Below are 26463 nucleotides of genomic sequence, written 5' to 3'. Positions count from 1 at the left end.
AAAGAATTATTGCCTCCTTATCAGGAAGAACCAGACTTCTTCCAGACTTCTTGGAGCCAAAACACTGATTTACAAGATGAGGGGGGAAGTTGACAATAACCAGAAAATACCCTTTGTTTGGAAAGAATTTGTGAATCATGTATGAGATAGCTGAATATGCAACAGGCATATTGGGTTTGAAGGGTTAATCCTTTGTTAGCGAGGTATGCTTTTGTGGCTTAGTGCCCAAGAGCATACGGATGTCTGTTATTCTTTGCTTTTTATTGTCTTTTGTTGTCCTAACTTTGATTCTCCAAATTCTTATTGTCCTGTTTTTATTACTATTCTTTACTATTAAACTTCTAAAATTTTAACACAAGTGATTGGCGTTTTTCACAGGTGTAATACAGTATGTTGAGTACCGAGTTTCTTATAAATACCCTTTTAACCCCTTTTACCATAACCAAACTAACAGCACCTGTTTAACAATTATCAACTATTTTACAACCCTTTCTAACCTATTGTTAACAATTCCCCCCTCTAACTCTTTGATCAGGCTTCTAGCCTGCATCAACCTTTATAAAGTTCCACTTCGACTTTTCTCAGTTGCTTGTGGAAAATGAGATGTTCAAGCATATCTCTGGCATTCTGATCACTCTGTTCTTTTATTACGGTTACTTTTTCACCATTTTTCCCTTCCACGTTACCTTGCAGCATGATGCTGCTTTGGACAATGCTGGTTACTATCTGGACTAGACATGGAATTACACATGGTAGAAATATTACATTTGCTAGTGCACACACCACAAAGAAGACCAATTTCTTCCACAATTTGCCATTCCAGGTGAACGAGTTGTCCCACTAATCAGATTCTCCAAACAAGTGTTCCAACACAGGTTAGTTTTCTAATATTTTGAGTAACGTTTTTAATTACATGACTGTGGTCATCGATCTCTAGGCAGCATTCTGAAGTATTAAATTTTCCACAGATCCCTCCTTCCTCTGCGAGGAGGTAGTCTACTGCCAATCGAATCTGGTAAATTACTGATCGTGTTTGCTGTTGCTGCTGTTTAAGAGATCCATGGTCAGAGTTTGATTTGGCATTATTTCAAGCACTGCTTGTAAATGGATTCGACTGAGCACTCACACTGGGCTGTTCCACTCGCTGATCACCACATGTCGCTGTCGAGGTGGTCGCGACACAAAGCAGAGACCACACGCAGTCTCAGATGGCAACTCTTTATTATCGACAGTGGCTGACCTTTTATATACTTTCTAATTGTTTATACTTCTTCTGCCCCAACTATTGGCATCAATAAATCAACATAACACCACTGGTGAAAAGTAACAGTGACTTCAGCTAACTTTCCAAAAATACGTTGTCCAGCTACGAAGTTCTCTCCTTATCTTTCCTCAATTCCTCTCTTCTCTCGGTCTCCTTGGTAACAGCCTTGGAGAGAGCTCCTTATCAGCTTCTTGCTTCTCAGCTTCTCCTCGCTCCTTTAGCTGACAGGCCCGCCGTTAGCCCCTTCCGCAGTAATTCATCCATGAGGGGCAGAAAACAAGTAGAACAGAATAGGATTAAAAAGTCTGGTGATTAATTAGACTTGGTTTAAGTCTGACACACCTTGAGATGACACCAAAATTAATCATCCTAGAGTGCAGCCTACAGCCCACTACCCGCATTTCTGCATTCAGGAAACATAGTTTCTTCCTTTTACACTGTCTTTATTGAAAAGCTGAAAGATTCAAGAGGAATTACTAAATCCTCCAACGAGTCCATGAAGTTTCCTCTCAATGATCTCTTTAGTACTACTGCAGTCTACTATTCAAGTATACAGGGACAACTACCACAATACTCTCATTAAAAATGCGTGCTTTGTTAAAATAACCATCACCAAAACCCCAATCAGTCATAGTAAGGCAGATAAGACAGAATCAGTATTGATACTGAAAATCTATTAGAGAAGCCGAGAAAGGCAGAATCCAAAAACTTCAGGTGTGCGTATAATATACTCATGTAGTTGGAAAAAACTAATACACGTTTATTAGAACAAGTTTTGTTTTAAAATCTCATTTTTTCTACTTTGCATAGCTTTACCTCAGCAGTCCACAAATTATTTTTGCTGTATTAAACTAGTGAAACAAGGATATTTAGTCTAGATTTTAAGTTCCAGAAGGAAGTATTATGCAGCTGTTATAAATGGAAAGTTAAGTTAGGTTCCTAATTTATCAGTAAAATACCTAATTGCAGAATGAGATCAGCAAGAAATTCTATTACTTTGGAAGAGCAGGGTGATATGTTAGAGAACTCTACCTTTCCAGACACTGGAGAAGGAGGACTAGCACAGGGGCTGGAACAGCTACTGCTCTCTGCAGGCTTCACTGAGGACTGAGCTGGTTTGTCAGCTGAGGATCGTCTGGACAGCAAAATGTCTTTTTCTTTGTACTTCTTTGGCTGGCGGAGTGCAGGAGAAGCAGATTTCACTGAAACCCTAAAAAGGACATACCTTGAGTTTCACAAGCAGTCACTGAACATTTTACATCGACCTGTCAGCTACTGCATGACCACACGTATTATAGCAACTACAAAATCTATTAAACCCTAACTAAAAATCCCATACTGATCATGCATTGCTTTTTAATGCTACTGGTAAACCTCTTCTGCTACTTCTCAAGCATCACAATTCACGGACAATATTCCTGACAGCTCTCTCAAACAGCAGGCCCAGGTATGAAACACTTCTTTATGGGATTACAAAGCAGCACACAACAGTATAACACCTTTCAACTGTATTTCCACGGTTTCCACCTCCTATGACTAGCAGAAATTTAAGTGAAGCTTGTATACATCAATTGCAACCTACAGTGAGAGGAAGACCTCAACATCTTACTTTTCAGCATGAGAGGAGGCAGACAATTCAGTTTGTGTTGAGCTTTTTCTGCTGTTGGTTGACTTCCATGTAGATGCCAAAGGAAGCTCTTCACAAGTCACAGGTCTTGGTCTCTGGCCAATTCCTGAAGGCTGCTGCAGACCTGCAGACTGTTCTTCAGCACTCAGAACAGCTGTAATTGCTCTTACAGTTGTTTCATCAGCCTGAGACCATGGCTTAGAAGGAGCTCGCATACGACGCAGGAACAAGCTGTGCCACTTCTGCCTGAGTTGCAGCAGCATACCAGCAGCCTGCAGTGAATTCCAGTTCTGTTAAATACTGATGAAAATTAGATCACACAGGTAAGAGGACCCTGTCTTTTTCACAGCAGGCAGCACCTGGCATTCTAATATAAACAGGGCCCACAATGAAAGGCAAGACTAAGGTCTTGGGGAAGGGGAATAATCCATATTTAAACTAAGATGCTGATTTACTTTCTTTGCCTTGGGTGCAAGGTAATTTTTGAAACATTTCATTTAGCTCTAAGTACTAAACTTAGCTTTGTACTGTAAACCCACAGACTTTTTTTTTCCTTTTTATCTTCTGAGAAAACCCAATCCTTTCATGCTTTATGCCCTTCTTCTCCAATCAGTCTCTACTCATGCACTCTTCAGTCATACTTGAGGGAAAAGAGCTCTAAGTGACATTTTTCTTAAAGAGACACCTGCTCAAGTGTGATGACTAAGTTCAGAAGACTGTAGTCTAATTCCCATGTTATCAGAAATGCTTCCATTGAAATCAGTTTTTAAAAATTACTCTTTTAGACACGTCTAGGAGAGACAGTGTTATTATTAGAGCTGGTAAAGCTGTATGTTTCATGACCCATAAACTACCTCCTACCATCGCCACAGCTCCTCAATGACATAAAGACTTCTATTTCAAAGAGGTTTTGAAATTTCTCCTTCCAAAATCTGACAGCAACTTTCTTTCAGCAACTCCAGCTTCAAGTGCTCCTTTTTTGATCTGATTTTGGTTATTCTCTCAGAGAAAGAAGAGCACAATATGCCAATGTGGCTGTTCTCTCAGCTCTTGTTCAGATTTTGGCTATCCCAGCTCATGCTATGGCCTGATGGAGCACCATGCAGGCAGGACAGGAGGCCAGAAGGAGCAGAAGGGCCCTTACACAGCCACTGTCACCTGCAGCTTGCTGTCCCTTGCAGCCATTATCTTTTGTCTGGCAGAATCTCTTCAGAATCTGCTGACCTGTGGAAAGGGACAAATCTGCCAAGCTCAGACATTTAAAACAGCGCACTGCCCAGAAAGTTTGTGAAGCAGATCCAACAGCATCTGGACTGCAGAGGCTTTCCTGCTCCCTTGTGTGAGAGACAGGACACCCACACCAAGAGGGAGGAAGAGGGGTGAGCACTCTCACTGTTGACTTAGGTGACTAATTATTTTCTTTCTTTTTGCTCACAGGTAAAAGAAGAGAAAGGTATGGGTGATAGGTGATGAAGCATTGCAGCCCGGATGTTGAATACACGAATTCACGTGACAGACAACTCTGTGCCAAAGGGGATTGAAGCCCTTCAATTCCTGACGAGCTCGTCAAGTAAAGGTTAAATCACAGAGTACATGGCTTGAGAGACCCAAATGGACCATGACGTTCTTGGAGAAAATTCTGGGCTACTCAAATGTTACAAACACCTTTTCACATCTTTTTACAATTCTTCTACATGAAGCAAGCCCAGGGCTAATTTCTTTCTTACTTCAGGGTCCAGTTTGAGATGGAGCCATTCATCCAGCTTCAGCAGTGGCAGATCAGCAGCTGTTTTGTCCTCCATCTCACTGTCACTGCTATCATTAGATACCCATCCCCCTGAATTAAAGACAAAAGGTGCATTAGCATCTCTATATTATTTCTGCTTACACACAAAAACCCGCATACTACTGTGTTACCAGCAATAATATTTTTCCTTCTAAAATTGACTTTTAAATGTAACCATTTGTAAAACTACCTCTTCTTTTCTGCAAATACACTGGAAAGTCTTTGCTCCAGATAGCAGCAATCAAGTAGCCAGACCTGCTGAAAGTCCTGCTATGTAAAAACCTGTACTGATATGATGTGACTCAACTCATGTACCTTCCCCAGTATTCACAGGCCACTATCCAACTTTTGCCTAAAGCTGTTTGCAAAACCACACGTGGCTCTATTTCCTAGTAAAACAGCAGATTTAAAGACCTAGTAAGGAAATACATATATACAGATATGGCTATTAATTAGGATTCCTGATTTTTCTAAAATGCAATTCAATCAGCATAAACACTACTCTAAGGTTCACAGTTTAAAAGCAAGACAGGAAAGCTTCAGAAATAAGTTGGACTTTTAGTTTGATTCAAACTATGACAACTAGCTGCAGTTATTTTTGCTTCCATTCCAGCAGGACTCAATTGAAATGAGGAAAAAAAGGGAAATTTCTTTATCTTCTCTATTACTTAAGAGTTAATAGTGCAGTTACCTGACATTAAAAATTATCAATAGAACCTATCTTGAAAATGTATGTGTCAGCTAGAAGCAACATGACTTGTTTGCCATATTGATTGTTTCTAAATTATTCTTGCAGTTTCAATAATCTGGTTCAATGTATCAAATAAAGTGGTCTGTAGAAAAAGAACACACATACTAAACTTCTCAGTACCAGTATGATCATTAGACATTGTGGCTGCATTCTTTCCTTATGAACTATACTGCAGTTTCTGATACCCTGGAACTGTGTCATTTATGCACTTGAATATGTAAGGAATCCCAAAACGGAGAGATTTCTTACAGAACCAACAAACTCTTCCTGAATAACTACAGGAATTATAACAGCGCTGTTTCCAGAATCAGCCAATATATGTATTAAATATTACTGAAAAGTAAGCTTTCCATGTCACACACTGATGGACACCAACGGAAACATTCCAAATCCAGACTCCGGTGTACCTCGAAAGGATGAAGATGCCTGCAAGGCATTACTTGGCAGTCTGGCTGGTCCACAGAAGAGGGACACGGTGACAGGTGTCACAACAGAGCAGCACCTGATGTTTGCTGTCCTGTGAGCTGCCGTCATTTCATCGTATATAAGCCAGTCTGTAGGGAGGGCCTGGATGGCTGCAGCTTGTCCATTTGCTGGGGCAATCTGTGCAAGAGCAGGTAAGACCAGGCTATTATACCCTCTACCTGTAATGAATGTAAATTTGAACGTATCTCTCATTTTATCCACAGACATTGTGCATGCCTCAACCTGGCAGTGTTCACGGCCAGGCTGGGGGGGGCTCTGAGCAACCTGGACTAGTGGAAGGTGTCCCTGCCCGTGGCAGGGGTTGGAATGAGATGAGCTTTACGGTCCCTTCCAACCCAAACCATTCTATGATTCTGTATTTTGAGAAATAAATACATGTATAATTAGATACATATAAAAATATACATGCAAATAAAAAAGCGTGAGAGAATTCAACCAGATTCACAAATTATCCTACCATGAAAAAACAAAATATTTTGCTTTAAAAAGAAATGTTAAAAAAAAAGTTTCAGAGAAAAACTTGCTTTTAAGAGTAGGGATCATTATATCTTTAAAACAATTTTATAATTGGGACCTTTTTTTTGCCATTTTACCTTGTTCCATCTAGAGAAAGGACTAATTGAAACAATGGAAAAATGAAACAACTCCAATTCTATCAGCTGAGTAGAACAGTATTTTCTAAAGCTGTAGTGTTAAATGCCCATAGTGCTTTTAACGTACTGACAACTAGGAAAAGACATTTCTAAAACATGGGAGAGATTTTAGTGCTGTGTTTTTTGAACTATGAATTCCAAGTGATTTTACCTTTTTACACTGACACTGGCCAAGAACAGAGGTAGGATGAAATCGCACTTTCTTCTCCTTTGGTTCAGTCAACAGCAGGCTTTCTCTGTCTACATGCACCAGATTGGGATACATCCCGGCCACTAAGGCAGCTTTAATCACAGCCCAGTTCTCAGAGTTAGCATTAACATCTCTAATATCAGCTCCTCCTCTGGCTCTCACAAAACCTGACAAATGAAAAAGACAAAACAGCGCCACGTTAGCTTCTCTTTGGTTCTCAAAAGGAGTTAGAAACTAAAGGTGAAATAAACGACTTATTTGTTTCATTTTTCACCACTGCCAACCTTAACAGCAGCAAGAAGAAACCATTACACTGAAATCCTTCCTGATAAGGGGTTTCATACTAACACAGAATATCACTATTTTCTACAATTTAAAGACATTTCCGATGGGAATAATTTATTAAAACATGAAATGCAGTGGCATGTGGAGATGAGGGTGCTTTCAGTTAGATCAGCCACACTTCCTCATCTACACCATACCCTGCATGAATGTGTACATGGAGGTGTATTTCAAATTAAGTAAGGAAAATTACACCAGTGAACATGACTTTTGTTACAATTTCTAAATGCCTGACTTTAAAACAAGGTTAAAGAAGTTTCCAACTTCTTTACCTGAGGCTCTAAGCTGGCCAAGCAACTGTGTTCTCATTCCTGCAATGATTTCCATTGTGGCTTGGGATACGAAGTTCTTTTCACAGAAGGCTCTCTCCCAGCCGTCACTGCGGGCCTTCTGCCATGCCTGACAACGTTTTTACATTTGCCTATTAATTTGAAGGGCTTAAACTAAAACTGCATTTTTTCAAAAAAGATTACATTTATGTCAATAAAATGCAAAACCCACTCCAAAAGTTAATGTATCAAACCAGATACTTTTTTCTGTTCAAGAATTAGATTCTCTTTACGTGTTCACTAGAATGATGATTATGTCAAGTTAAAACAAGAAATAAAGATCATTACATTAAGATCATGATTTGAAGCTCAGTGTAGTAGGATATAAAGAGGCACATGGTTAGAACATTTAGAATTTTATAAGGTTTGAAAATATCAACAAAACATACTACAAAAAGGGTTCCCTCACAAATTTATGAGTCCAATACCCAGGAAAGCCACTAGGCAAAAAGAAAGTCTTCTCCGAGGACTTAAGCACAGTCCACCACTCTACATCCAAGTGGCTTGGTACATTTGCATTGCTTGGCTGGTGTGCTGTGATCAGAACTCTCTGAAATGAAATTCTACCTGGAAAGCCCTGAGCAGGGCCATGTGGTCACTGAACGTCCCGGCAGCAAAACGCTTCCTGCACAGCACGGCTGCTCGCTTTTGGGAGGCCAGCGTGGGCAGCACAAAAGGGTCTTGGCAGGCAAGAGCACAGGCAATGGTCAGAACGGGGTCCAGGCACTTCAGAACTACAGCATACAGCACCATTTTACCGAGGTGTGGCTCTACAGGCAATTCAGTGAGGTGATAACCAAGCTCAGTGAGATCTTCCCAAGGGTCCATGGCATCTATGGTCTGTTTATAAACAAATGAACAAACAAAGGAGAGGGGGACGGGTACGGTGGACAAAATCACTTTACAGAGAAAGCAGAAAGGATGTGAATACTGGACATTAACTAGACTTGTTTCCAAACACTAAAAAAGCAAGTGAAACTATTAACAGAGACAAGACTTCAAAGCACTCTCTTCCCTTGACATGGAAAACGACATCCCACACACAAAATGAAAACAGACAATAAACAAAAACTCAGAACATCCTTAGGTAATTAAAAACGGCTTCAGTACAAACTGAAGTCAGTAAGACAGACTGCTACACCACAAATTTGGGCTCAAACACAATTACCATCTAAACCTATTCCTTCTCTGACCTTAAGCATATGCACAGCATTTCTCACAGTTACAGCAGGCGGCGGATCAGGAGCTTTCATAAGAAAGTCTACAACTGGACAATTAATTGGAGTCAGAAGTTTTGTGTACAAACAAATCTCCTGCAAGGTAAAAGGCAGAACAAAAAAGATTACCAAGATTTGGAAACAACCCCAAACCCATGATTTGTTGCAATTAATAGTATGGTTTGAGGACATTGTATTTTTTAAAGTTACAGTTTCTAACTGAACATGCACCTGAAGCGGCATTCTTAGAAGTTCTGGAGATTGAAATTCCAACATATTCTGAAATCGCAGCCTGCTGAAGAGACGAAAGCAGACTCCAGGCTGACAGCGCCCAGCCCTTGAAAATAAAATATGGGAAGTGGTGAAAATGAGGATTTCTTTCTAAAAACAAAACCTAAAGCCAACAGACAGACACAGAAACTCAGAATGGAAAAGAAGAAGCAGTTCTATGAAGACAGTGTTGTCAGTCACATGCAAAGTGAGAGTTTTCCAATCGTGAGTTATTTTTGAGAGTGTGGCAATTTTTTACGGTAATTTTAACCCACCACTGAGAAATCTGGAGAAAGAAAAACAAGGCTTATCTAATGTAAAGTGCTGTGGGGTTTTTGCTAACTTAAGACCAGTCCAAATCTCAATCATCCTTTGTTGTAAGGAATCAGTTGCAAACTTTATTGTTTCCTCTCACATCCCCCAAACAGAAGTGATGCTTGGAGTAAAAGGCAGAATAAAGATTAAATAACTTGTGAGTGAATGAGAGACAGCCAGCTCTCTCATTGATATACATCTATGTGCAAATGTGCAGCTTAATGCCAGTATGACTGATTAAACAGGCATTTGTTGCTACACAAACTTCTGAGCCCTCACCCACAGTGTTGGGAAGAATATAATCATGGCCTGTTAAGTCATGGATAGCTTGGAGAAAGTGAAACAGGCAGTCCTCTGCCCACAGACAAGATGTGAAAACACCCCACTGGACACTGTGACTGCTGGTGCTACATGGGAGAAAGAGGAAGGAGAACAAATTAATGGGGGGAAAACAACCCAGACCTTTGGGAAATGCCTGAGCATCACTCTTCTACAACTTGGGAAATTATTCCAAGGAAATACATACTGACCCTACACACTGGACTAGGCTAGAAACAGTTACTACATTGTGTGCTTTATTCGAAACACAGATTGTGGATATCTGCAAAATGGAAACCAGTATGAGGCATTTATTACCTGCCTTTTCTCTGGACAGCACTGGCTTTTGAAATCCAGCCCATTTTTAGCACTGGAACACGACTCTGCACATCAAAAGACTTCTAGAAAAACAAAGAAAGGAATATAAACTGAAAACTCAATAGGGTACATGAAATAAAAGTTACTAGTTATTTAGATTACCAACAGAAGTTTCCTAAAAAGTATGAAACACTAATAGATATACAGTAGCTTCTGCAACAAAGGTACCTTCTCAGTTTCAAGTGAATTTATGATGGTATCTCCTTTGTAGTACCTTAATGCTCCACAGTTTGTGAAAGTCACCATTTTCTAGTCAATAGGTAATTGCAAGTCAGTAAAAGCTATGTCAAATCTGTGTTCTGAGATATCACAAAGCAGGTAAAAATACATTATTATACCAAATAAAGTTTTCCTTTTTATCTCACTTGGAAATTACCTACTTGTTTTCTTAAGACTGATGTACAATTACAAAAAAAACCACTTTATGAGAACCTCAGAAATTTGGTGTGCATATCACCTATGAAATCCAATTTCATTTTCAAAGCTGTACACTAGGTCTTAAATTGCCTCATTGTGTGTTCTCACTTTTCTTGAACAAGTAATTAGGAATGGGCACTGAACACAGCAAAAAAAACTGCTTAAAAACTTCATGGATTATTTTTGGACTTGATACAATAGTAGGACAAAAGGAACTCCCAGTGCTCCCTAAGTCTCAGGAAGGTGGTGGTCTAAACTGAGGACTTGTTTTAAAAATCCAGCAGAAATACTAAATTGCAAAAGAGAAAGATCCATTAATACATCAACCTAGATTAGCTTTTACAAGGTTTTTTAGACAGCTAGCTATTTACAGTATTTGTCTTCAAACAAATGGATGTTGAAACTTTTCAGCGAGGACTGTTGCCTGACAGGCAGTAGATCTCAGCATGTAAAAGCTTTTTTTCATTTTCATGTAAAGTAAAAAGAAAAAAAAACCAAGTTCCCCAAAGTTTATGCACTGTGTGTTTTAGAATTGCACTAGGAAAATTTAAGGCAATCCTACCTCTTTCACCTTGCCTGAGTCAATGACAAACACCACATCATTGACTGTTATGCTGGTTTCTGCAATATTAGTAGAAAGAATCTGCAAAGAAAAAAAACCAAAACCACCAAAACTAGAGTCACTGTAAAAGCAAAGGCAAAACAGATCATTGTAGCATCGGACAAAGTCCTCTAATACTTGCAATTTTGCGGATGCCAAAAGGTGGAGTTTCAAGCACTTTCTTCTGATCCAAAGTCTGCACACTTGAATGAAGCATGAAAACTTGGTATCTAATGCAATACAAAAGGAACATTTTAAGGCTCCTTAAAAGAATCAATGAAAAGCCACAGCAACTAAAGGTTTTACCTGTGAGCATTAGCAGCAAATCTCTTGTCATCCAAAAGAATGCGGTCCCTGAGGCTCACTATCTCATCATACCCAGGAAGAAATATTAAAATTGCTCCTAAAAAAGGAAGTGGGTTTGCAAAGTTAAACAGAAAATTCAAATACATGTCGACTAGCACTCAGAAGGTTTTAACGTTTGGGGATTGCTGAAAGAAGAGCACGATTCATCAGAAGCCAAAGCCACAACAGCTGGTTGGGTATTTACCTACCTGCATCACAACTATGACAGATGCTGTGAAGTAAGTGCATTATCAGATCCAGATCCACTTTTTCATCATCAAAACTGTGATGATAAGCTGCCAGTAGTTCTCTGTCCTCTGCACTAAGGTCACTACCACTATTTTGGACCAGGGAACTTTCATCCAGATTTCCAAATGCAAATGAAGCGCTGTAACAGAAAAATACACCAGAGTCAAGGCTGCCCCTTCGGGTTTGCATTGAGCCATCAGCTCAAACTTAGATCAAGACCAACACGACTATTGGTCTTGAATTCTAATGCTGAAGTGTAGCAGAAGGGAATCACCATACTATTGCTGTTCACTGATTTCAATGTTAACCCAACAAAGGATGCCCCTTCATTTATTAGTGCTAACTTTAGCTTTCTTCAGCTTAATTGAAACAGAACCATAAGCAAATGAAAGTGTAAAGATACTTCTCATTTATCTGTTCAAGGAAAAATATTTAAGAGATACGTATTCTCCAAAAATTTCCCACTAGCAGAAACTGCACTAAGAGAAATTATAATAAATATAATCTTTACAAAACACTACCTCAACTATGATAACTGTCAGTTAATCAGAAAAGCATTCTTGAATGGCCTAGTGTACACGTTACTTCTGTCAATTTTCTTTAACATGCCTATTGCGTATAAAAAATATACAGATAAAAACACATGACAAATTTGTTTGCAAAGTAAGCATGTGAAAAGAAAATGGCACATAGCATACAATTAGCAAGTTGTGCAAACATAAACAATACGATACTGAGTACAAACTTGTTTGGTTTTGAAATTCTTATTCTTAAAAAAATAGGTATTGCTATTCAGTCCAGATTTTACAGCATGAAAAGCTAAAACCTGTTCTGATTAAAAGAACACAAACCTCAAATTCCCCATCACTATCATATACAACTCCTCCTGCAAAATAGCTACAGCTTACCTGTAGGATTCCAACAGATCAACAACCTCTGTCTGTCCAAAGTGCCTAGCCCAGTCCACAGCCATCCTGAAAGAGTTGCACAAGTCGTTTCATTAGATTTTTCACTTCAAAAGATGAAGATGAAGAGCACATCAGGTGAGGCAATTGACACCAGACTTTTGTACCCATTTCTCTCAGTTATCTCTCAGTTATCTCTCAGTTATTGCTGGATCTTCGACTTCCCATTTGAAATAGGTGTTAACAGCTATCTGACTTTTAGGTAACTACAGTTCTTTACCACAAAAGAATGTCCTTGTACACAGGAGCACCGGCAAACATGCACAAGGAAATGAGGAGGAAGGAGGTGCCATTCCTTTAAAAAGCCCACAACAACGTGCAGAGATCAGACCTGCCTGTTTGCAGTACCCTTGAAGTCATCTCCAAAAGTCACACCCCAGGCTTAACATTTGGCTATTTCAGGTCTTTCAGAAGCTGTCCTCCTCACAATGCACTTCACTGTTTTACACCTTTAAACTGCATTTCTTCCCAAGTTTTTCAAATGTTAGTACCAGATATCAGACCCCTGGAATCCTAATTCTTATCATTCCATACTACAGTTACAAACTGTACTTCCCTGCTTAGATGAAGACATACTCCATGACCACAGAACTTGAGTTTCTACAGATTCACAAATATTTTTACATGCTACAACATATTTAGAAACATAACAGAAAGATCTTCTGATATAGGTAACTCCATGAAAATACAAACTGCCAAACATTTTGGTCCAATTCAGTAGATTACAGTTGTTCTGCTAAGCAGTGTCTTAAATAAGACCTACTGAAACAAAGTTTATAGCTCATAATCAAGACCATGTAATTAAGAATTCAATTTAGAATTTACAGAAAACAATGTGATTAACAGGAGTTAGAAACTGTTTAGGCTGTCAAAATCTACAGTTCTTACAGCAGTGTCATAAGTTAGTAAATTAATTTAGATGTTAAAGAATTTTCTTTCTTTCTCCTGTATTGACAAATAAATCTATCTTTTGGTTTCTCTGTTTTTACCAGCCATTAGATGATTTGCAGTGGATACTTGCTCCCATGCTGATCAACTCTTCTACTTGACTCAAAAAGCCTCTCCCTGAAGAAATCATCAGAGCAGTCGCACCAGTTTCACTGTGCCTATAATCAACTGAGAAGTAAAACAAAAAAATCCAGCAAACCCCATAGAAATCTTATTTCTTCATCTAAATATAGTACAAATATTGCTTTCAAATTCCAGCCCAAAGAGAATTTGTTTCCTCACTTTATCTCTGCAGTCACTTCATGTCAATTCCACACTCTTTTAGAAACACACTTCTGTCAATACTTGAAAACAACATCATCAACTAACTAAACAACTCATTAATTCTGCTAGCCCTATCCATTTTTTCAGTAGGCATCAGAATGTAAAGGTAACAACATTTGAAACTGGAGAGAAAAGTAGCCATAAAAATCAAAATAAAGTTGAGGTTGCTTTTTTCTTATGTAATAGCACATGAAACTTACCACTGACATTTTCAGTTAAAATAAGATTTAACACCTGAGCAAAGGAATCAGTATCTTTATGCAACCAGATGTCAGAAAGACAGGAATCCATTTCTTTTACTATCCACGGTTCAAGGCAATTCACATCTTTTTCAGTCTGAAGATAAAAAACAATACTGAAAGATTAATCTCTTCCAAGAGTTGTCTTCATTCTCATACATTACCCACAAAGAATTTGAATGGTAATTTTTCCCAGCAGCAACCAGAAATCCAGCACTCAGGTATCAATGCATTGATTTTGTCAGATGCAAGTACTAACACAATGGCAGTCGAGCCATTTGATCTGAGGAAAAGCTGTGTGCAACCACCCTAACTGAAGAGCACGCTTCAGCTACAGCAGTTCACCCCAATCAAGTAATCTTTAAAATAGGTTAATATCCCCAAAGACTCTACAGAACTACCTGTAGAAAACAGATTTTAAATGGCTAGTAATACAACACAAATATAAATGTCTCTTCCAACTAAAGAAAAAACTTACCAGTTGACTAAATACTGTGTCACCACCATCATCCAACCATTTGTACTCCTCATTTGCCCTTGGAACCGATTTTTGTCTCCGAGATGTCCTTTTGTTACTGTTGCCTTGAGCTGAACACCACTCAGCAAGAGTGTACTTCTGTTTCTCTTCTAGAATGCAAAATATTCCCCAAGAAAGTTTGAGTCATCTTTATTATCCATTGTTTTCTACTAAAAAAGACAGTTCCAGCAGGTCCAAGTTTTACCTATTCAACCTCTCTTATTTAATCTAGAATGCTACTACCAGTCCAACGTAAATGACATGTTTAAGGGTACCCGAAGTGCACACTGCAAACAAGGGCTATAAGAACGAGGTAAAACCCACCACTTTGGTGTTGAACCCCCCAAGCCTCCATTATTTCAAACTACTGCATTCAAAGGGTCTTCCTTAAGTAATCACCTTCCACACAATCTCAGCCCAGATCTTTTTCCAGAAATGGAATGCTGAAGACAAGTGAGACAGTCCCTGCACATAACAACTTATTTTTCTACACAAGTGGAAGAAACATTAGAAAACACCAGTCTCTTAACTGAACTTTTCTGCCCCCAGTGATCAGAGATGAGCACTGTGATAAATATCCAGTTAGGACTGTATGTTATAGCTTTGGGGTTTGCATTTTTTTTTTTTTTTTAATTTCTTTAAATAATCACTGGGATCATTACTTTCAGGTGCCAGGAAAACTTCTGAAGCAGTATCTACTTAATCAACTGAAAACCAATGATGTTTAGCTCAAGAGTGTTAACACAAAAAATACATCCATGCCTGAAGAAAGCAGTGAAAAATGTTACTGAAGGCAACAACTTGTCCATTTAGTGCAAGACTGTACAAAATCCTGCCTGCTTTAATAGCTGCACTTTAGTTTGCACCCAAAGGTACAGAGCATCCTATGCTTATTTAGTATTCATGTGGGCACAGCCCCCAGTTCTCTATAACTCTACAGCGTAATAATTAGAAAACAGATGACATTTATCAACTGAAAGAAAAAAGAATGCAACCACCAAATCAAAGTGATTTTTTTCATTAATTGCATAAACTATTTCAGTAATGTAAATACTGAGAGCTTAAAAATACTTGCTGTCATCTAATCACATCTCATTTAATCTCCTGACTTTGGAATTTTAACAGAAAAGTATCCTGTTAATTGTTTGTTCAATCAACCAATGATTCTCATTGCCAACCCTTACAATTAACAAGTCCACCGACCTTGCTGCTTCTCTTCTTTGTACTTCACCATCTCTTTGTTTGTATACCCAGTGCTTCGTAAAATGTCCTCCAGAAACAACTCTTTAACTTCAAAAGGCCTCCCTTGGACTAAAATAGAAAAAAATCCATAAAAGGTTATATATTCACTAGCTTCACTTACAGCATTCATTTTTTCAAAAACTATCTTCACTGGAGTTTATTTTTCTCAGAATTATACAAAACAAAACATTTCCAAAGTAAAATGCCACCTTGTTTCTCCTCAACCTCTTCAATTTTATCAAGTGTTACAGCAGGAGATGTTCATAAGACTGACAGTTATTAATTTGTTTTAAATGAGAGAAAGAGAACAGCCGTTTTTGTTTAGGGCTACAAACAAGAACTCGCCATGTAAGTCTGCCACCTGGATTTAAAATTTCATGAATTAATAAGCAATTAATACAGCTTTTTGCAAGGTTCCACACGGAGACAGTACATCTTTGTACTGAACTACTTTCTTTTCATCAGAAGTATGTGAGAAGAGATTCTTATCTCCATGTCCTCAACTTATTCAGCAAAGCTGAGCTTTCTTTACTGAATACTTCTTGACACATGAGACATCCCAGTGGCCTTTACCTTCTCAAAATTTATCCTGATTTCTTTTTCAACATGACTGTTTTCTAGACCTTATCTGTGGACATTAAAGGATGCTTTTTGCATGAAGAATTCAAATCTCTGCATTTTGATTTCTTGTCCCTTAAGCTGATTCAGGATCACTCCGGATTTTCCTTCAGAAGGAACAATCCACAATTCACACACTTTTAGAAGCTGTCACAGAGGAAGCCTTCCAACACTGAGCACAAGCTCTGTGTACTACAGCAATCCACAGCTACAAAATGTTGGTTTCTGTGGTCAGGATTTTGTCAGCCATAATGCTGAAGGAGAATCAAACCTTTTACATTACATGAACAGACAAAGATGCTTCTTTTAGTTCTTAAATTCTCAAAAAAAGAAAAAAAAAAAAAAAAAAGGGGGGGAAACCATCTTTTCAATTGTTATTGGCCTGTTACATAACCAGCACAAGCACTGTGGTAAACTGGAGAGATTGCCATCAGAATTTCCAACACAAATTGACTGATCTGAAAGAACAGGAAGCTGCAAAAAGAGTAAACTGGAAAGCCACACAACAATCACAACTGAGGCTCTCGCTTGCAAAAAAAATTCAGAAAACATGAAAGCATGTGTAATTTCCAGATTCCTGTCTCCAACAAGTTGCAAGTCTTATTTTACTAGGTAGAAATTCAAAACTGGGAACTAAACACTTCCATCTGTAAAAAAAAAAAAAACTTAGGAAAAAGAGGTTTCCTCTCACAAACATTTGTTAAAATAAACCAGTAAGCAATCCCACTTCCTAAAACTGTTGAGATTTTTTTTAAAAAGGCTGACATGCAGAGAGTCTACCTGATTGTCAAATAAAGCATTATCTTAAAAGCTACTTTACATTAAGTAAAGTAATGTAAGCTTAAAAGCTTACATTAAACTTGGACATTATTGTTGAAAAAGTAAGAGGATTGCAAGGTGCCAGAGCAGGTCGCCCATGCAGAAAACCTTCAAGCCAGGAGTGTGGGGAAAAAAACGCAAACCCACAAAACCCCCCCATCTCCCACACATTTATATTTTGCCTCTACTAAAGATCAGTCACATGAAATTAAAACAGCAATAATGGTAACTTTTCTTTGCATTTGAACGTAATCTAACTGCAGGTAACTGAGTCTGAACACAAACGAAGAGAAACTGGATGCCTTTTCTGAATATTCACCTAGATGAAGGGCTACTAATTTTCTTTAAATCAAAGAATCATGTCATTCTTTTTTCATGTGAAACCCAATCTGCCTGAGCCTGTATTTCTGAACTGAACAGCTACAGTTAGCTGTGTTTCATCCAGTAACCAGTAACAACCTTCACCAAGCCTGAAGAGTGAGATTCTACTGGAATGTATTCATATGTATCACACTCATGTAGCTCCTAAGTCCTGTATCAGCATGAAGACAGCACTTCAATAACCTCTTCCTACTTCTTCAGTTAACAGTGGAGGGGGGCAGGATGTACCTGCATGTACAGAACTCCCAGTGACTAAAACACTTCACTCTGAACGAGGTGCAAATAGTCAAGAAACAAGAAACCTGAATACACAAAGAACAAGGATTCCTGGAACTCTCAGTGTATTCAGCACCTGCCTTTACTCAGAATAGTTTGCTACAGTTTACTAAGATCTCTGAGTCTCAGGGCAGGCATACTCAGATTTAAGAGTTAAGATCAAGACTTACTATGTATTACTGGGCAGCTTCCAAAATACCTAATAAAGAGATTTGTATCTACAGCAGCACCAGAAAGAATTAGTTTTAAATGATGCTGGTTTTGCAGCACATCTCTCAGTTTTATTAGCAAGAAGTCGCTGAACCTATCCCTCTCATGTACTTCATCCTGCAACAAAAGGAAAAAAAAAGAGATAAAAAGCCATCATAGATTCAGGATCACAACTTCTGACAAAAACAAACTTTTCTAAAAAAATTAAATACATGATCTGGTGGCACATTACAGAGGCCTTAAAATGTGTAAGTCTAGTTTAAGTAATAGGGTTTTATTTAAAAACTATCCATAAGGGAAAAAAAAAACCACTTCAAAAAGTTTTTATCAGCACTGAGTGCGTTGCCATGCTGAAGCTGTACGCACCTTAACTTTAGAGGCTAAAGTGAATATCTGAGACCTCTCTGATTTTGTATTTGAAGCCAAATTTCAAGAAAACGCCACAAACCACAAATCCTACAAATCTTATTTTCATAAATTCTCACTTCACCACTGATGAGCATTTAAAGAAATGGATGACACCACATAATCAGAAAAAACAGACAGATTGCTTAGACAAGTCAAAGCCACACAAAGCCTATAAATTAAGGCACCTAACTGATTCATCATCTTTGTCATTCTTCTGTTTTGATTTCTATTATGAATGAAGGAAACAAGGACTCAAAATACAAGGCTTGTAGGCTGACATCAAGAATGCATAGATCATTCTCATGCCTTTTTGACTTTGATAAACAGGCAGGCACCTAAACTTATCTTTTAATCTTCAGGACTTCAATCTTGCCATAAGCATTCTAGTTCCCCTTCCTTATTAAATTCCACAATAGGAATATTAGCATACTCATAAATGAACACATCTGAATAATTTGTTAGCCATTAGACTCCACATTATCTAGAACACTCTGGGCAAACAAATGGACTGAAAACCTGCTATTGCTAAAACAAATGATAACAGGAATTCTGAGACAATCACATTGAACCACATCCATGTAAGCCTCCCTAAGGATTTGCTGCTGACAGGGGAAGTTCCGAAAAATTTACACTTCTGTCTTTCTCCACTCCTCCTGATTCCACAATTAATCATTGCCATGAAAATAAACTATTTTTACAGGAAAAAACACAAACACGCAGAAAAACACCAAACTCCACAAAACAATCATGCTACTCTAAGGACTCAGAAAGTCTCTAAAGCTGATTCATCTTCTACCAAACAAAAACACCTGAAGAGCTCAGCAAATCTAAATAAAACAAATGAGGACCTCATTTTCCAAGGCAATACATATTGCCCCACCCCACATGAAAGACCACAGGATGCTCACCACAATAACATGGGTCACGGTGGAGAGGGTGCTGTCTCCTGCCATCAGCGTGCCAAGGAGCATGTCATTAGTGCAGAATGTTACCAGTGTCTTTGGAGAAACCCTATGGAACACATCACACAGACAGCTCAGGGGCTTTGCACCATTTAAAGGCAGCTAGCTTTCCAGGGATCAAAAATTAAAGCAGCTGCTGACCACAAGAGGAATTACAGTTCTCTCCCCAAAAGACTCCTGCACACCACTTGTTTTTAACCGGTGCCTTTTCCCGCACATTTCCTAACAATTTGTAGTGCTTGCACCCCAAAACTTTGGACAACAGATTACTTGAAAAAGTAAGATTCAGATTTTAATAAATAAGGAAGTAAAAGAGAAGCATGAAGAAATTCTGCATGCTCTCACTGCTCTTCTTGAACTGCTGCCTCTGTTGTGCAGGTTTTCCTCCCCTGTTCCCCACTGTCCCAGAGGCACTGCCACCATCACAGATGGGCTCAGCCTCGGCCACAGGCAGGTCTGTCTTGGCTGGCACCGGCTCTGTCACACACGGGAGAGGCTTCTGGCACCTCCTCACAGAAGCCTCCCCACAGCTCCCAAAGCCTTGCCTTGAGGACACAATACAGTACAGCTGACTAAATCACAAAGTCATCTGCTTCATCCTCTGCTCCTTCAGAAGCTCAAACTACTGAAATGTTACAATTCTATACCTGGGGAAGCTGTCCCAATAAAAACAGCAATTGTCACTACGCCCTCTGGTACTGCCATCCTAAAAGAAAACCTTAAAAATTATACTTCTGTCTTACTATAAACACCTCTAAACATCTCCATTCCAGATTTTTTTTTGTCCACAGCTCAAAATATTGTTATTTCTCCCTTTTAGTGTTTCTCTGCAGCAATTGTATTGATTCCTCTCAAGCTGGATTTCCTGCACTGCTTCCAGCAATTCTTCCATTTTCACCTGACTTTGCTCTTCTTCTGCCAGCATAGTACTTCCATATATTAATTATCCAGCTGATTTGTGATACATCTTCACCAGCTCTTCTAATCTCTTTATATCCTTGTGAGCTTTCGTACACACATTTGAATTCTTACTGTGGCTTTGTTGTTCAAGCACATTCATTTTCATCAGCTGTGTGTTATCTTTGTTCACTCAAGCAACACAACCTTTTGCCATCTTCTGGTCACTCATATCCCAACTGCTGGCCCTTCCCTGAAATGTCATTTGGCTACACGGTGCAAAGATGTAAAAACCCCACACAATCCATTCATGCTCTGCTTTACAGACAAATTCATCAAGTGATACTGAAATCTCTACTTTTACTTCACTTCATGTTTTAAACACAGAAGCTGAAGAAGAGTAAATTTAGCCCAAACTAGACTGATCAATAATGCTCATCTTCATCAGTCGCTTTCCAATTTTGTTGTTTTCCCTTTTATGACTCCTATCAACTCACACTACATAACATTTCTTAGAGCATGCTGGTCTTCACACCTACCTTCAAAGCTTGCGGAACTTTTGGATCCACACTTGTTACAAGTAGAGAGGGGGGAAGAAAAAAAAATAAAAAAGAAAGTGTAGACTTGATCTGAAAATCAGACAAAGATTTCCTTGCATACACTCCGCAGAAGAAGTCAACAGAAAATACCTGAGATTCAGTTCTATAAGACAACCTACTACATGAAACTGCAAAACACAGCAAGAAAGCCATCCTTTTCCCTCTTACGTATTCCTTACCTGCAGTAACATATCCCACCTGGGAGGCTGCAACCCAAACACACTGCAGTTTACCTGTGCACAAGATGCACAAGACCAACACAAGATCAACTGGCACTCAGAAATACCATTAGTACCTGCTTTCTAACCGGATCTGGTAACCAATTGTCTGGCCAATCTTCTCTCTTCTTTCTGCTGCCACTCTTTCAGCCACAGCAACAGCTGCTAAACGTCTGGGCTGAGTACAGAACACACGACAGGCAGTTCCATTCTTGTAGCAGTCATCAAGGATAAATTGAGGAATCTGTAAAGAAGTGGTTCAAATTTACTTTTTGAGAAAGTCACAGCTTAGTTAGCACAGGGAAACAATTTAACTGCATCTCAGTATTACACATTGCAAAAGACTTTTCATTAGGATTATCATGGCAAGCATACCTGAAGCAGTGGAAAATAAATTTCTACGTATAAACTCTTTAGGCTTTTTTTAAAGAAAAAACTTGCAGTGTCTCCCTCCTGCTTCAGAGAAATCTAAAATAAAACTCCGGTAGATAATCTCTCATTTTAACACAAAAAATACTCTGGGTACTAAGAACAGAACTACCTTAGAAGAAAAAGGGCTATACAAACATCACAGCTACTTTCCCTTCAATATTTTGTATTGTTTTAAGGAAAAAATTGTATCAACCAGAAAATTGTGAGGAATCATTTTTGCTTTTAGTACCTATCTACTGGCTTAGTGTTTCAAAAGCAAGAAAGTGAATTGGAACAAGATTTTCAATCATACAGGAAAAGAAAAGCCTTAAAATAGCATCAAAATATCCTGTATCACAAATATTACACAATTGTCATAAATACTGTTCTAGTTTTTATTTAATTGAAGAAACATACTTGCGTAGTTTTTCCTGATCCAGTCTCTCCTATGATCAAAACAATTTTATTGTCCTTTATTATTTGGACAATTTCTTCCTGTTTTTCAAGAACTGGTAGTGACTGCCTGAAGGAATCAAACTCTGATTCCCCTCTTTTCACTGGGACCTGGGGGATACCATCATTAAGTCGAAAAGTTATCTTGTTTACTTCTTTGTTTTCTGTGAAGACAAGGTAAAAGTTTATTTATGCAGATACAGAGGAAGGTCACAGAAAAACACTGCTCAAAAACTGTACTGAAAAATTAACATTGCTGACTTTTGATGCATCCCTGTGGGTAAAGTGACAAACCCATCACACATTTAGAAGTCATATTTATAGCAACATGTCCTCCTGCAGTGCTTGAAATAAATATCTTTCAAAACAGTTATTACTTTCATAGCTATTTTGAACAAAACCAGACTCTTCCAGAGCATTGCTCCAAGTCAAAGAAGCCCACAAAGAGCAAAAGGAGAAACAGAAACTAAACCAGAGAACACAGCCCGGTGTATTTTGGTGGCCCTTGTATCTGCACCCACATTTCACACCTGCAGTTCTCCCTAGAAATACACACTTCCAGGGGTAAGCCTTGAAGCTATTCCACGCCTTTGCCTGAAATCATACTAATGCAAGCATGCTGTATCAAGAGTCCTGGCCCCCACACAGCAGTGTGATGTGTTACAAAGCAGTGCATAAGTAGCCAACAAACGGGCACATCTTCTGAGGCAGCTACTTCACATCCATCATTGCAAGTGCTACTCTCTAATTCCTTGAGAATTATCTTCCAGAAGAATGAAAAGCTTGCTGTAAAGTCAATGATACATATTTAATGTCAGTAACAGATTCATATACTAAATTTCAACCTCTGCTGTACCAAGACAAACACAGACTAAGAGATCGGGAGAACTAAAAATACATTCTTGAGATGCGGAGAAAGGCAAATATTAGACTGCTCATTAACTTATCCCTTACATTCCTAAGACATTGCATTTCAGTCCTTGCATTACAGCTTCCCTCTGTTCATTAAACAATCCTATTAAACAACTGAAACAATTGGAAAGAACAGCAAAGGAAGCACTTCAAGAACAGACACCACCTATCAGAACCATGCCATTAAACAAGGCATATTGGTACAAGTGTTTTCTGTTCACTACACCCATCTCTGCACACAGAAACACACTGTAACTCTTCCACTTGTAGCTGCTAAAGCAATAATCTAGATTAAAACCTTGCTTTTTAAAAAAAAAAAAACCAACATTTTATCAGAAGTTTGTCTTTCAGTGAACTCTTCCATATTCAAGAAATCAAGAAGTCTGGACAGTAGTCTCTTAAGGACCAAATCTATTTTGTAGAGATGAAGAAATAAAAATTAAAATTCTTCACTTATCAAGGACATTAATTTCTACAAGCAGAACAGACAACTTCATTTTCTCATATGGGTGTTCTTACAGCAGCAGGGGAACACTGACTCTTCAATCCCACCTCACAGAACTTTTATGGAGCCACATTTCAAACTGTGCTTCCAAAAAGGTTTGGCTGGAACTGCCTCAAAGATTCTAAAGTAACACAACACAAGGTGGACATCACCATGTGCATGATATGACTTCCCAAGTTCCTCACAGCACCAGTTCTAAAAGACCTTAAAAGTAAGGAAAATTAATGCGTTTGCAAGAAGGTGTCTGTTAGGACACGAGAGGGGACAGAACACAAAGAGGTTTCTTTTGTCTTTGGGCTGCAGGTGGTTTTTCCAAGTGGTGGCGATGGACAAGTCCAAAGCAGAACACACGCCCAACGTACCAGATTCAACAGCACAGGCATTTCCTCGCTCTGTCCTTGGCAGGAGTTCCGTGCCTTCCTTATTTGTGACGGGAAAGCGCTGAATCAGACTCCGAACAGCGTGTTTCGTACGGAGAGCCAAGCCACAAGTCATGCCTGCGTGTGCCTCTGATACATCCTTCTTCCTTACAGTCAGGTAGCGATTGGCTCCTTTTCTGTCAGCGGGAGAAGAAAACATATTTTAGGAAAAAGGAACCTACTCTAGGTTGACTTTGATCTGTCAAGGTAGGAGATGCTATGCAAAATCTTTGGGAAAAAAAAAAACAGAAATCACAGTGAGAAGCTTTTTTAATGGAGCCATTAAATCCACAAAGTATAAAAGCAAGCTGTCCCAAAAGGCATGTCACAAGCTTTTCCAAGCATGCATACAGCAATGAACACAGATGCTCATTTCTCTTTTACACTTTTTTCTCTAATACTATTCCTTGCAACACAGTTGAGTATGTTGAAAACATCATCAGGTTATCATTAGTCTTGAAATTCTATTGGTCTGCACCAAGAAACTGAAAATTGTACCCTGACTCACCCTTTGCTTTTAGATACCAGTCCAAGAGACTGACAGAGACGGTGAACAAATGCTCTTTCAGTACTAGTGAAACTAGAAGGAAATTCCATCTCTAGAATGATAAATAATAATGAGAAAACAGTAACAATGCAACAGGCACTAATCTTGACAACTCAGTGTTACAGAACCACAGAATTGCTAGGATTGGAAGGGAGACCAGCCAGTGCAACCCCCTGCAGGGTCACCTGGAGCAGCTGACAGAGGAACACATCTAGGGTTTGGGATGTCTCCAGAGGGGCAAACTCAGCACTTTCCCTGGGCAGCAGTTTCAGTGATCTGCCACTCGCAAAGGAAAGAAGTTCTCCCTCATGTTCAGGTGGAACTTCTTGTGTTTTAAGTTATGGCCACTGCTCCTTGTCCTGTCACCAAAAAGTCTGCACCGCCTTCCTGGGACTCATCTTGAAGATCTTCGTATGCATTAGTGAGATCCCCTCTCGGTCTCCTCTAGGCTTAACAGGACCAACTCCCACACCTCTCCTGATAAGAGATGCTCCAGACCTCTCATCTCATCTCGGTGGTCTCTGCCGGACCCCTGCAGTGGCTCCCTGTCTCTGTGCTGGGGAGCCCAGAGCCGGACACAGCACCCCAGCCGTGCCTCACTAGGGCCGGGCAGAGGGGCAGGATCCCCTCCCTGACCCGCTGCCAGCGCTCTCCCAACAGCCGCAGGCTGCCCCCGGGCCGGGCTGTGCCGCGCACCCGCCTCGTCCCCGCTCCGGAACCGCTCCAGGGCGAGCTGCACCGCCATTTCCACCACCTCGTCCACGCCGACCTCCCTGAGGGCCTCGGCCCGGGCGCGCCCCGCGGCGCCGGCAGCCCAGTCCCCCGCAGCCCCGCCGGGCTGCCGCCGCAGAACCCGCCTGTGTCGCGACATGGCCCCGACACGGCCCCACACGGCCCCACGCGGATCGGGGGCCGCAGCTGCTCGGCCCGAGGGGCGGCGCTGGCGGCGGGCGGGGCCTGCGTGGAGTCACCCACAGCCCCGTCGGCCCGAAGGGAAGGAAATTGGCTCTTTTCCCGACGGTAGGGCCAAGCCTGCCTAGTACCGAGGTATGTGTATGGCTCTGGCCAAAACGTGGCACTGGTGCCCTGTCCGGTCATAAATTACGTGCTTTAATTCATGGTATTAAACGTAGCTGTGGCGAGGGTCATCTCGGCCCTCAGCCTCCTCACTCTGTAAAGTGTTACTTGCCCTTGGTTTTGGATCGTCTTTTCCTGCTGTCCTTTGACTCCACGCTGAGGACACGAGGTAGAAACTAAACCCAATCCTCTTGGGCTTGACACAGGGCTCGGGATTGAAGGCTGCTGCTTTGGAAACATCATCGGTCAGAAGGAGAGTACTTGGAAGAAGAACAAACTACTCCTCCGTTTGAACAAACATCCTCAGTTGTGAACTGAAGTGAGCAATTAAATAAATAGAAGATAAACACTCACTGTCTGATGCAGCTGACTGAAAAACAGCTCTTAAGCCACCTCTACCAAAGCTTTTACAAGACTAACTTCAGCATAATTCTGCACTGAGAGATCACACTGGAGCGGAACAATTGATCTGTTCTAAGGTTATTTTTAAATTTTTTTTCAGTTTTCAGTTCAGCTATCTGACTGTGTATCTTCAATCAAAGTACATAATGCTAGGTCCTCATAGCTGTTTTTGTGACATTCAGTACTGCCACCGCAAAGCAGATCACAGTTATTATGGAAAATTAAACACTTCAGCTGAATAAGATGAGCATTCCTCTTATCATCCTTGGTATCAACAGTAAAAAATGAGAGTTCATAACTAATTTGAAAGAGCCACATCAGAAATCTTTAATTATGAACCCAGATCTCTTAACAGTTTTTGCCTCTTAACAGCATCATCTTGCCTTCCTATAGACAAAAAGCTCCATGATTCTGAAAAATGATTCCTCAGGTTCAATTCTGCTCTCAGTTTGCAATCCTGTAAATACAGCAGGGCACAGAGATAACTAACTGTTGGGTTAAGTCTCATCTACATGGCTGAGACTGGCGTCAAGCCTGAGTGCATCCTGCATAACAAATTCCTTAATACATGCCTTT

At 39.8% G+C, this 26463-nt stretch overlaps 1 protein-coding gene and 1 long non-coding RNA gene across 2 annotated transcripts; one reads left to right on the top strand and one right to left on the bottom strand.

Annotated features, from left to right (window-relative positions):
• Positions 1–1971: 1971 nt before the first annotated feature.
• On the bottom strand, positions 1972–25300 carry LOC128821802 (3'-5' RNA helicase YTHDC2-like). Its single transcript, XM_054003125.1, has 26 exons — positions 25105–25300; positions 24370–24460; positions 23805–23998; positions 21990–22189; positions 21239–21405; positions 19394–19496; positions 18038–18194; positions 15735–15842; positions 14493–14641; positions 13976–14111; positions 13493–13619; positions 12447–12512; positions 11499–11677; positions 11251–11347; positions 11087–11174; positions 10906–10986; positions 9867–9949; positions 8877–8982; positions 8622–8741; positions 7996–8268; positions 7372–7498; positions 6719–6924; positions 5836–6031; positions 4619–4728; positions 2874–3163; positions 1972–2474 (listed from the first exon to the last, which is right to left on the bottom strand). The coding sequence occupies exons 1-26, from the start codon at positions 25277–25279 to the stop codon at positions 2204–2206; spliced, it is 3900 nt and encodes a 1299-aa protein (XP_053859100.1). The 5' UTR covers positions 25280–25300; the 3' UTR covers positions 1972–2203.
• Positions 25301–25339: 39 nt separating this feature from the next.
• On the top strand, positions 25340–25838 carry LOC128821806 (uncharacterized). Its single transcript, XR_008441239.1, has 2 exons — positions 25340–25455; positions 25692–25838. It is a non-coding gene; the product is annotated as an uncharacterized LOC128821806 (long non-coding RNA).
• Positions 25839–26463: the final 625 nt, after the last annotated feature.

The sequence above is a fragment of the Vidua macroura genome, chromosome Z (assembly GCF_024509145.1).
Source record: "Vidua macroura isolate BioBank_ID:100142 chromosome Z, ASM2450914v1, whole genome shotgun sequence".
In the NCBI taxonomy this organism is placed as follows: Eukaryota; Metazoa; Chordata; class Aves; order Passeriformes; family Viduidae; genus Vidua; species Vidua macroura.
This window is presented reverse-complemented; position numbering and strand designations above follow the sequence as displayed.

Coding starts and splice junctions, on each gene's coding strand:
- LOC128821802 (XM_054003125.1), bottom strand. CDS start 25,279: ATGTCGCGACACAGGCGGGTTCTGCGGCGGCAGCCCGGCGGGGCTGCG. Junction 12,513..13,492: donor TGCAAATCATCTAATGGCTG/GTAAAAACAGAG, acceptor CAACTCTTTCAG/GATGGCTGTGGACTGGGCTA. Junction 8,742..8,876: donor TTCTAAGAATGCCGCTTCAG/GTGCATGTTCAG, acceptor TTTACCTTGCAG/GAGATTTGTTTGTACACAAA.